The sequence below is a fragment of the Physeter macrocephalus genome, chromosome 14, assembly GCF_002837175.3.
Source record: "Physeter macrocephalus isolate SW-GA chromosome 14, ASM283717v5, whole genome shotgun sequence".
Classification (NCBI taxonomy): Eukaryota; Metazoa; Chordata; class Mammalia; order Artiodactyla; family Physeteridae; genus Physeter; species Physeter macrocephalus.
Window position 1 is genome coordinate 14,369,791 of NC_041227.1, and position 12,195 is coordinate 14,381,985.

At 51.2% G+C, this 12,195-nt stretch overlaps 1 protein-coding gene across 1 annotated transcript; it reads left to right on the plus strand.

The window, feature by feature from the left end:
- The first annotated feature begins 7,998 nt into the window (after positions 1-7,998).
- On the plus strand, positions 7,999-11,638 carry LOC112066206 (WAP four-disulfide core domain protein 2). Its single transcript, XM_024128610.2, has 3 exons — positions 7,999-8,081; positions 8,655-8,798; positions 11,541-11,638. The coding sequence occupies exons 1-3, from the start codon at positions 8,006-8,008 to the stop codon at positions 11,636-11,638; spliced, it is 318 nt and encodes a 105-aa protein (XP_023984378.1). The 5' UTR covers positions 7,999-8,005.
- The last annotated feature ends 557 nt before the right edge of the window (positions 11,639-12,195 follow it).

Sequence of the window (12,195 nt, forward strand, 5' to 3'; positions counted from 1 at the left end):
TAAATGTGCCGTCCACTGCATTAAAGCAAGGAGTATATGGCGTTGTTTGTAGTGTCACCTTTCATAAACCCCCCCTCAGGAAGTTCCTCAGTGCCCAAGGAGTATCACAGTCTGCTTCCTAAAAAGGTCCCTTTCTTCTTCCAAGGTAACCTAAAGCCCTCTTGCTGCAGAGGTAGATCTCAGCTAGGTCCAGTCCCTTGCCCACCCCACACCCTTTATTTGACCCTCTGATCTCTCAAAACTGTAGGCGGGAAGCGGGGGTTTCTGCTGATTCTCTTTGGGATCAAGTAACCTGTTGCTCAGACATTAGGAACAATTCTTTAAGGAAGGCACTGCCTGCCCCCTGGTGGCAGTATGAGGAAGTGCGACCTTCGCTGGAAGTTGCACATACCGCCTCTACTGTGATGTGGCAAAATTGAACTCCTAGGCTTTGGTTTTTAAAAGCGTGTCTGTGGGGAATTCCCTGGCGGTCCAGGGGTTAGGATTCTGCACTTCCAATGCAGGGGGCGTGGGTTCAATCCCTGGTTGGGGAACTAAGATTCCTGCAAGCTGCAGCGTAACCAATAAATAAATAAATAAAAAGTGTGTGTGTCCCCATGTCTATGTGTGCCTTAGTTAATATAAAAAATTAATATAAAATCTTTACGAAGCATCTGTAATACACAGGACAGACCCAATCTCCGCTCTCATGAGTTCAGTTTACTAGAAATCGTGTGAGATATTTAACAAGTGATTAATGAGAAATGCAATGTCCGTGTGAGATATTTAACAACTTAGTTAATATAAAAAATTAATATAAAATCTTTACGAAGCATCTGTAATACACAGGACAGACCCAATCTCCGCTCTCATGAGTTCAGAAATGCAATGTCCGTGTGAGATATTTAACAAGTGATTAATGAGAAATGCAATGTCCGTGTGAGATATTTAACAAGTGATTAATGAGAAATGCAATGTCCCTTAGTGAGAAGAAAGCACTGGGGGTGTGATGGGAGAGTTAGCAGGGGACTTGGCTAAGTGTGGAGGTGGTGGGAGTTGGGGTGGGAGGAATCCTCTGGAGGACCTGGAACAGAGGAATATCGGGATCTGATTTACTTTTGAAAAGGCCACTGGCCAACAGGAGAAAGTGTAACACTCCAAGAATGGAGGAGGTCAGTCGGAGATGGAGATCTGAGATTATTCACCTAATGGAAAATGGTATAAGAAGAGTGGATGACGTAACCAGGGAGTGTGCAAAATAACAATACTAGGGAGAATACAGCTCTGCTCTTGCCTCCCGATGTGACCCTGGAGGTGGGTCGACCCTGGAGGTGGGTCCATTTACGAGGGAGGCTGGGACCTGGTACTGTGTAATAATGCAGATGAATAACAACCACTGTAAAAATCTGGTTTACATGGATGCTCCTTCCTTACACAATTCTACGAAGCATTCCACACTAATTCTTGGAGTACTGGCTGTGTGTGCACTCTGCCCCCGCCTGTCCTGTGTTGTGCTGCCTGGACTCGGGATGCCAATTCAGCCTCCGTTTTCTCCTCTGTAAAGTGGGCATGATGAAATCTACCTGCCCACCTCTCCTGACTATATGGAGGATGAGATTAGATAAACCCTGGGAAGGGATGTTGAAGGGAGAAAGAGGCAGGTTCTTTCTTTCCTTCATTTCTCTTTTTTTTCTTTCTTTCAACTACTTTACATCATGGATTATATGTTTCTTTTAACTCTGTGTTTTGGCATTTGCTCTTTATTTATTCATTATCAGATTTCATTGGAATCATTTGTCAGTTTCCTAGAATTTCATGTTTGCTCCTTACTTTGTTTACTCTTAAAGTGTTAACTATTTATTATTGGTCTCCATCTTAAGAGCACATAGATAGCCTTATACTGACAGATTTCTCACGTATATATTCAATGGCTATGTTTAGGAGAGAATTTGTTGCCACACACAACATCGAGCTTCTTTCTTAGGAAGGAAGAAAGAGGAAAGGCCGTTGGGTAGATACCTGGGAGAGTCTGTTACAGTTTCTCTCCCTGTGGAGACCAGTCAGAGAAACCATAACGCCTGACTTTCCCAGGCAAAGACAGAGTACTTTCAGTCACCCTGAACTGCTGGGAGTGCCCGCACAAAGTGTCTTTGGTCCAGAGCCTGAGCTGTCAGAGCATGAAAGTAGATGACATCCTTGGAGCCACTGGGATGAAGTAGGGCCAGGCAGACAGAGCTCAGAGCATCTACGGGGCATTTTGACAACAGCTGTTGATCACGAGTTGGCGCCATCTTGATGCTTTGAAAAAAAATTGCCTCCTAATCCATGTGGACTTTATGAGGGTAGAAGTAATTATTTTTATTTATTTATATTTTTATTTATGGCTGCGTTGGGTCTTCATTGCTGCGCGCCGGGTTTCTCTAGTTGCAGCCAGTGGGGGCTACTCTTCGTTGCAGTGCGTGGGCTTCTCATTGCGGTGGCTTCTCTTGTTGTGGAGCACGGGCTCTAGGTATGTGAGCTTCAGTAGCTGTGGCTCACAGGCTCTAGAGTGCAGGCTCAGTAGTTGTGGCGCACGGGCTTAGTTGCTCCACAGCATGTGGGATCTTCCCGGACCACGGCTCGAACCCGTGTTCCCTGCATTGGCAGGCGGATTCTTAACCACTGCACCACCAGAGAGGGTAGAAGTATTATTTCATGTTATTGATGAAGAAACTAAAGCTTAGAAGGATAAAATAACTTTGCCAAGGTCACTGAGCTAGGAAATTATAGAGCTGGGATCAACTTCTTTTCAAAGGTCACATAACCAATAATGGCAGGAGTTGGGATTCGAACTCAAGACTCTCTGACTTTAAAGCCTGACCTCAAAAAGAGGTTTGAGAGCAACGCCATCACAGACTCTGTAGATTCACAAGAGGGGACTCAAGTTACATCACATATGGATGCTCTCCTTTTCATAGTTTTTTGCACTGAGAGGATGTAGAAAATTTTTTTTCTGTGAAGACTTTGCATTTATGCCATAGGACCCAACCTGTGAGTTAGAGGAGGATGAGGGCTGGGAAAAGGTCACTGGATTTGAAAATGAGGAACTTGATGGTGACCCCGGTAAAGGCAACAAATCTCCCTGGCTGTGAGCAACAGAAACTGAGTCTGACTATTGGAAGCAGAGAAGGAATTGGTTAGAATGGTGTGGGGATGTAGTGGCCATCCATTCACTCTTCCTGATTGCACCCTAAGTGAGATCCTGTTGGAGTCTTTTGCTTGTAACCAATAGCGCTGATTTAGTTTATTTCTCGGAACTGAAGGGAGTGCTAAAAAGAACCTAGCTTGGAAAGAATGGTAAACAAGGCAGAACCAAGGTCTTCTCAGGTCACCTCTGAATGAGCTCCATGCATTTTCAGGTTTCATCATTCACTGCTCAAGATTAAAATTCCAAGGAGAGCATCTGATTGGCCACTCCTGGTCTGGGAGTAAGTCAGGAACTCTGATTGATGAGCCCCTCAACCCCTCTTGTTCTGGGTGGAGAAAGAGTCATCCCCCAAATCAAAAATCAGGCTGCTATTATCAGTAAAAGGACAAATGGATGCTAGGTAACAAAACAGCAGAATAGTTCTTACACTCAGAGAGAGAGAGGTTTCCATGGAGAGAAGGGAGTTTGAATGAGTCAAAATTCCAAGTGAACAAAGCCCTATTGTATGGTAAAAGACACTGTGTTTGTTCCTGAGGCTTTCTCAGATCTTCAATGTTCACTTGATTACGGTCACCTTAGAGTGGGCATGTCTGCAGCTGACCCATATCACCTCCCATTACAAAACTTTCCTTCTTTCCTTTCTATTTCCTTTCCTCCTTTTCTTCATGATAAACATTGTTTTACACTTAGGAAATCATGTTCAAAATTTCTGATGCATCATCTATGCTAATCTCAGATAGATGCGTGTGTGTATAACATTTAAATAACTGGGACCACATGACTTGCTTTGGCAAGGTCTTCACTCTGCTTTTCTGCCTTGTTTCCTCCAGGGAGTCACTTTGCCTAGCTGAACTTCAGTTTCTTCATCTGTAAAAATGGGAAAAATAATACCTAATGAATAAGATTATTAAATAATAACAAGTTACCTTTTCTTGAACACTTACTGTGAGCCCATGCCAGAGGTCACAAACACCTTCCAAGTCAGATGAGCAATGAGAATGGAAGTCCTTGGAGTGGGAGTGGGGACAGGGGAGACAGTAGGTTACGGTGGGGATTATGGAAACTGGAGAGATCGCTCCTCTTTATAACAAGAGAGCAGCTCTACTTAGCACAGTTCATGGTTTTCAAAGTGTGGTCCCTTGAGCGGCACCATTAGCATCCTTGGAAACCTGTAAATGCAGATTCTCACGTTTCGTCCCAGTCCTACTGAATAAAAGCTCTGGGGGTGGGATTCTCGAAATCTGTGTTTTAGCAAGCCCTCTAAGTGATTTGATGCTGGCTGAGATTTGAGACCCACTTCTCTAGTTGAACTTTGCCATGGGAGTTTGCATGACTGTGTTACCAAATTGTCTACTTTTTCCAACAGACGCTAGAAATTTACTTTTATGTGAAATCCCCCAATCTTAAATCTTGGCAAGTATTTCAAAATTTTTAAATGTACTATGTGGGCTAACATTACAATATTTTAGCCTGATTTCCAACCTCTGATTTATGCTCTTCCCTTTAATCCTTAAAATAAGCTTACAAAACAGTTATCAGGGTACCACTTTTAAGGAAGAAGATGTAGATCTGAAAAGTGAGGTGTTGCTCCAGGTCACAGAGACAGGAAGTAGCCAGACCTCTGATCCGGATCTGAATGTATTTGGTTTTAAAGGCTCTGTTCTTTTTATTTTTTATGCAGAAGCAAAAATAGATGAATGTACCTAGCACAGAGCCTAGCATCACACAAAGCTAACAGGCTTTTGCTTGCCTCTGGCCACTGACCTAATAAACTTTCTTCTCCAAACTTCAGCCCTACCCTATCCTTCTGACTCAGACTAATCCCACATTCCTGTAAGATAGAGTCAGCCTGCAGGGGGGCCCAAGAGGGCTGGGGAGGGGTAAGGCCAAGCAGTTTCCTGGCCTGGGGAGCTGGCTAGGTGCCAGAAGAAGGCTGTGGAGAGCAGTGCCTGAGGCTGAAGGTCCAGTATGCAGCTGGGTCCACAGGCTAAGACCATTTGCTCATCCAATTGGCCTCTGCTGCCCTAGACTGAGTTCCAGGAGCCGCCCTGGGCTGTGCCCCTACCTGGCTCCTGCGTCATGGCTGTTGACTGTTCTCTGTGCTCAGAGTAAACAGCCCTGGCCCCTCCCAACCAGGACCTGTCTCCAGTCCCCAGGCTGAACATGGGAATTGGGGAGGCATTCTCACCTCTTTTCCCCGGGACCCATCTGTGGGGACAGTTGCTGGATGTACATCTGTCACCAGCTCCTACTCACCTGTCATCTCAATGGTCACTGCCCCCAACCCCTTGTACCCTCCAGCAGCAAAGACCTCCTGGGGCTTAAGGACGTCAGATTTTGGATTAGGAAGGATGTTTGAAGGTTCTTCTTGCTGGGTAACTGTGTTTTGGCCTTTACCAGCCTGCATTTTAAAGCTTGGTGTATACTTATCAGTCTCCTTACTAACAGGAGACACCAGTTTTCAAGTACTCACAGCCATTGAGCTATGACCTGCTATGCACCAGAGCTGGGGTTCCAGTGACAGTCAGTGTGTATCTAGCCCTGAAGGAGAGCACAGCTGTTCCATTCAGGAACACGCCATTTGTGTTCTCAAGGGATTTTTATATTATCATCATCTTTGGAGATGACAACGTGGCAGCTCAGAACAGGGAAGTGATTCGTTCAAGGTCCCTCAGCTGGCAGATGGTGGAGGTGGGTGGGAGTCAAACCCAGACCCCGTCTCCCAAAGCCAGCGCAGAAGGCTCCTTTAATTACTTTCTCTACACCAACTGTGTGCCCTAGATGTGTCACGAAGAATGTACATTTATGACGGAATGAAAAAAATAAGGGCCTGGCAGGATGGAGACTTGGGATCAAGCCTTGTCTCTACAGCTTCTCATGGGACCTTGGGTGGGAGGGTAGCCCCTCTGCACATCCAGTCCATCTGTGAGGCACAGCTGATGACAGCAATATCTGTCTGTTCACAGGTTCTGGGAAGATCCATGACTCCGTGAGACATTGAACACAGAGCTGCACACAGTGAGCCCTGAGAGAGTACTGGTGTGGAAGAGAGAGGGAGGGAGAAACACACATGAAATGGCTCCAGATGTTAATAGGTGTTTCACCTTCTTTGGCCTCAGTTTCTCGTGTCCAGTCGGTTCATTCATGAATAATTTTTCCCGTAGCTCCTCCTATGTGCTCTGTATCCCTACACAACAGCTCCACCATGAATCTCTCAAGAGCAATCTGCACTCTGATCTGCTGACCCCCAATCCAACCACTTCATCGGCAGGCTCCTCCCTGTGGGTCCTGCCCCTTCCCCCTCCTTTACCCACAGCGGGCATTCCCGGGACACCCCTGAGTCTTGGAATGGGAACCCCTGAGTCTAGCCCTTGGCCTCCTGCTGCCCTGCCCACGGGCCCCAGGAGGGAGGTGGGGAAGGAGTGGACAAGGGTCCAGCTGCAGCTGGTCGAGCTGCACCGGCCTGGAAGCAGCTTAGGTTCCTGGTTCCCACTGGGGCCAGAGTGACACCTGATCCTGGGGGATTGTGAAATGACAGGAGGTGGCAGCCGGCCCCAGGTGCCTGTTGAGTCCTCTACCCAAGCCATCTGGGCCCCGCCAACACCTCCCGCCTCCAGGCACACGGTTAAATCTCCCCATCCGGAGGTGCCTCCCTCCTGCACCGTGGCTGCCTGCCGCTACCTCGCTCACCTCATGGCCACCCTCCTCCTTGGCCTGCTGCACGGCCTCCCCCTCCTCTGGCCCCAGGTGAATGAGGCGGGACCAGCATCACCAGGAGGGAGCCAGCAGAGGCTTAGCCTCTCTGGGGACAGAGAAGTGAGGATTCCTGGCGTGGAAATGGGGAGACCCATGAAGACTAAATGCGGGGATCCCTGGTGCCTAAAGGTGGTGACCCTTGGATTGTCAGTGTGAGGTCCAATGTGCTGGAGGTGGGGAGACCACTGAAAGCTGAAATGTGGGGAGAGGCTCTGTGCTGAGGCTGGAGACACCGTGGTAGGAGGGGAACTCTGCCCAAGCTCCAGACCTCAGCTGTGCGGTGTGGGTATCCGTGCGGGTGTCCCCTAGGGACTGAGGGCTCTGAAGCCAAGGGTTAGGTCACTCCAGCCCTCCCAAGTGTTGGGGACCCCTGCTTAGAGGTGGGGCTCTCTGAAGGTCGTAGGGGGCGCCAGGGCCAGAGACTGAGATTTCCGGCGAGAAATTGAGATTTCTCAATTCCTCCCGGGAGACTGAGATTTGGGGCCGTCAGACAGGAGGCGGGCATCCTCTGAGGGCGGGACTGAGTCCCTCACTGCCCGTCCTCATTCATGAATAATTTTTCCCGTAGCTCCTCCTATGTGCTCTGTATCCCTACACAACAGCTCCACCATGAATCTCTCAAGAGCAATCTGCACTCTGATCTGCTGACCCCCAATCCAACCACTTCATCGGCAGGCTCCTCCCTGTGGGTCCTGCCCCTTCCCCCTCCTTTACCCACAGCGGGCATTCCCGGGACACCCCTGAGTCTTGGAATGGGAACCCCTGAGTCTAGCCCTTGGCCTCCTGCTGCCCTGCCCACGGGCCCCAGGAGGGAGGTGGGGAAGGAGTGGACAAGGGTCCGGCTGCAGCTGGTCGAGCTGCACCGGCCTGGAAGCAGCTTAGGTTCCTGGTTCCCACTGGGGCCAGAGTGACACCTGATCCTGGGGGATTGTGAAACGGCAAGAGGTTGCAGCCGGCCCGCCTGCCTTGTCCGCTGAGCCCTCTACCCGTACGGCTTCGGCCCCGCCCCTACCCCACGCCCTCCAGGAAAGCGGTTAAATCCCCCCTTCCGGGCGGCGCCTCACTCCCGCCCCGGCGAGCACCATGCCTACCTGCCGCCTCGGTCTGCTCGTCGCCGCCCTCCTCCTTGGCCTGCTGCTGGGCCTCCCCCCGGTCACAGGTGAGTGGGGCGGGGAGAGGCCTGGTGCCCAAAGGGGCCGAACCAGGAGCGCCGGGAAGGAGCGCGGCAGAAGCTTAGCCTCTCTGGGGACAGAGGATGAGGACTCCCGGGGTGGAGGTGGGGAGTCCCATGCAGACTAAAATGCGGGGATCCCTGGTGCCTGAAGGTGGTGACCCTTGGAGCTTTAGATGTGGGGTCCAATGTGCTGGAGGTGGAGAGACACTGAAGGCTGACACATGCGCGGGGGGGCGATGGGGAGACTGCTGACAGTGGAGACTCAGTGGCCAGAGGCGGGGACCCTCTGCCTGGACATGGGAAGCTCCGAGACGCTTAGTTGTGCGGGGGTCCCCTAAGAATTGAGGGCTCAGAAGCCAAGAGTTAGGTCACTCCTGTCGTCCCAGGTATCGCGGACTCCGGCCCTGGAGGTGGGGCTCTCTCAAGGCTGTAGTGGGGTGTGGGGAGCAGGGACTGAGACTCAGAACTCCCGGGAGATTGAGATTTGGGGCCGTCAGACAGGAGGCGGGCATCCTCTGAGGGCGGGACTGAGTCCCTCACTGCCCGTCCGCCTCCCAGGCACAGGAGCAGAGAAATCAGGCGTGTGCCCCGCGCTAGAGGTGGACCTGAACTGCACGCAGGAGTGCCTCTCCGATGGGGAATGCGCGGACAATCTCAAGTGCTGCCGGGCCGGCTGCGCCACCGTCTGCCACATGCCCAATGGTAACCCCGGGGGACCCACGCGGGGCGGGGGCTGGCGTGACTGCAGCTCCCGGTTCAGGAGCAGGGGCGCTCCCGACCCAGGAGTCCCTGGCTAGGTCAAGGCGGATGGAACCAGGTCCGCCCGGGGCTCTCTCCCCCCGACAGCCCCAGACAAAGGCATCGCTGAAGCTCAGCAGGGGTAAAGAGAGGCATCCCCACTCCAGGCTGGACTCAATGCTCTAGAGAAGGACCCACTTCCAGGACATACTGCGGGGACATTGTTCTCAGAGGTCAGGGGACCTCCCCAGCCAGCTGGAGCTGCAGGGCCATCCTAGGGAGAGAGCTGGATCCCAAAGCCTCGGGAGCGCATCCTTATCAGCATTCTTCCCCTGGGCTCTCCCCCAGCCCTGGGGGTAAGACTTGGGGTGCCTGGCCTGGCAAGACTCCCCGGATTCCTCTGTCCAGATGGAAATAGACTTTACAGATTTAAGAGAGCATCTTAAAGATGTGGAGTGAACATCTGAGAGAGAAACGTTCGTTGTTGCCCAAAGTCACGCCGCCATCCCTGGCTGCATAGGAGTCCAAGCAAGGAGGTGCAGCTTTTGCCTGAGTGGTTGAAGAAATCAGGACCCCTCCCTGAGCACCCCTTCCACTTCTTTGTCTTTAAAACACTCTCTTCCACTCTAAGGATTGAGTGAGAGAAAGTGTGTGAAGCTTAGGTGTCATGAAAAGTACCTGCTGGAGCTCAAGACTGCCCAGCAGGCCATGGGGGCTCCCATCGGAGCAGGAAGGGGCCTTAGACAGCGTGCATTCAAGCTTCTCATTTTTCAGAGGGAAAAACTGAGGACTAGAAGCTGGCATATGACTGGGGGTCCCAAGGTATTATGATCACTGTTCTCTATCCAAATACAGCCCCTGTGATGCTCCCGCCTTGTGATTTCTCTGAAGATGCCCCCAGGGGCTGGGAAGGTTTATACTAGAGACTCAGTCACTCGTGAGCAGGGAGGTGGCAGGTGGAGGGAGGACAGGCCCCTCGGGGGCTCCTGGGTCTGGGGGCCTCTAACCAGGCCCAGAGGGAGGAGGACCAGGAGAGGAGGACATTGGGAGAGAAAGACAGACAGATGAGAGAGGAAGGGGGAGAAGAGAGGAGTGTCTGCTGTTCCCTGGTCTCAGATGGACAGACTGAGGCAGGAAGAGGGGCAGGACCAGAGGGCCTCCTGAGCTAGAACCCCAGGTGTGCCGTCTGCTGGTGTGGGTCCTGAGCAAGTCGCTTCACCCCTCTGAGCCTCTGCTTTCTCGCTGGCCAAATGGGATGAGAATCCCCGATGTTGTGGGGTCGACATGAGGCTAAATGAAATCATACATGTGAAATGTCTCCGGAGAGCATAGACCGTCCACACACAGTGGCTTGTTTTGTGAGTCCCCCGCTCCTGATGCCCTTCTGTCCGGGGGCAGCTCGGTATGGAGAGCTCCTGCCCTTCTCAAGGGAAAGGGTGACTCTGTGCCAGGAAGGCTGCCCCTCCCGTCCTCTGCAGCTCATCACCAGCTGTGTGCCCGTTTGACACTTGGCTGGGCTTGCTCCTGGGGCTTCTGGGCACTGAGCCAGCTCCCTTCTCCTTGACCCTGGAAGGGGAGCACAGGGTGTGTGTGTGTGTGTGTGTGTGTGTGTGTGCGCGCGCGCGTGTGTTAGTGGAAGAATGCGTGTCTGTGTGTGGATGAGTGAGTTGAGGGGGCCGCCCTTGGTGCTACACCGTTGTCACTGGGAGTGAATGTATGGGAGCGAGGGAAGGGATTGTGGGTGTGTAAGCCCTCACACCAGCACTGCACTTTACCACTTACAAAGCAGCAGAGTGCATGGTGCACAAAGGCTGAAGCCGGATTCCTGGGTTCAAATCCTGTCTCTACCTTGTGTGACTTTAGGCAAATTACTTACTCTCTTAATGCCTTGGTCTCCTCATCTGTTACATAAGGGAATATTAACAATTCCTCTCCTTTTCTTTTAGGATTACTGTGAGAATTAGATGAGTTAATGTACGTCAAATGCTATATGCCTGGCACATAAAAGAGGCTAAGTAAGTATTAACTATTGTAATTATTACAACAAGGACTTTGACTTTGCAGGGAGAAGGAATATATGTCTGTTGCCTCCACTGCTTCCACAGCAGCCCCACGACGTGGGCAGCATGGCCCAGTGCCAGAGGAGAGTCACAGTCTCTCTTCCAAATAGGTCTCCTTCTTCATCAGAGGTAACTGAAAGCTCTCTTGCTTCAGTGATTGACCTTACCCCTGTCCTGCCCTTTTCCCACCCCAAGTTGCCATTATTTGACCCCCTGGTCAAAGGATCTAAGTGTTAACTGTCATACAACTCACTATTATGCTTATTACAAGGACTTTGACTTTGCAGGGAGAAGGAATATATGTCTGTTGCCTCCACTGCTTCCACAGCAGCCCCACGACGTGGGCAGCATGGATCTCATGTGGCACCTGATGACACGGGGCTCTGGGACATTTCTGGCTCCAGGTCACAAAGTTAGGAAAAGGCCGAGCTGGGACTCAAACTGGGGCCCAATAATCTCAAAACTGTTGGTGGAGAGAGCAGAGGGGAGAGATTTGCAGGCAATCTTCTTGCTCCCCTGAAATCCACTCAAGTAGGCAGCTCTTCTGTTTGTGAAACCAGGTGAAGGGTGGTGGGAGGTCATCCTCTGAAGCGTTCATCTCCCTGCTTCCCCTCTGCCCACACCCCTTACTCCTTTTTCTACCCAGAAAAGCAGGTTTCTTGCTCCAAGCTGGACATCGCCTGCCCCCAGCTCAGCCTCTGCCTGAACCACTGCCAGGTAAACAGCACGTGTCTGGCCAGTTGAGATGCTGCCACGATGTTTGTGGGAAGGTGTCCTGCGTCACACCTGTCTTCTGAGGTTGCTGGGGGTGGGGGGAAGCACACTGATACCCAGATGTGATGACACCTGCAGGAGGTTGAAAAGGAGAACTTGGAGTTCTGCTGTTTATGTATCTGCCCATTGATTTACTTTCATCCGCTCAACGACTATTCACTGAGTCTCTATCGCTTGCCATGCACTGCTCTAGGTGTTAAGATGCTCTGTGAGTGAACAAATCAGACAAAAATTTCTCTCTAGGCGGTTTATGCACTACTGGACAATAAACAAAATAAATAGGCAAGTATATTCTGTGGATGTTAGAGGGAGATCAGGGTCCTGGAGAAAAAAGAAAACAGGAAGGGCATAAAGAGTACTAGGGTGGAGGAAGGGGGCAGGGAATGGTGTTGCAGTTTCTACCTGGGACCACGAGTGAGGGCACCTCCAAGAAGGCAGCTTATGAACAGAGAGTTGTGCAAATGCCAGAGGGAGACATGAGGCCATCAGGGGAGAATGTTACAGCCAGAGGGGGCAGCAGGTGCAAA

What these genes read in the sequence shown, in the direction of transcription:
- LOC112066206 (XM_024128610.2), top strand. Translation starts at nt 8,006, where the DNA reads ATGCCTACCTGCCGCCTCGGTCTGCTCGTCGCCGCCCTCCTCCTTGGC. An exon ending in GGGCCTCCCCCCGGTCACAG is followed by an intron (nt 8,082 to 8,654) that starts GTGAGTGGGGCG and finishes TCCGCCTCCCAG; the next exon opens with GCACAGGAGCAGAGAAATCA. An exon ending in CGTCTGCCACATGCCCAATG is followed by an intron (nt 8,799 to 11,540) that starts GTAACCCCGGGG and finishes TTTTCTACCCAG; the next exon opens with AAAAGCAGGTTTCTTGCTCC.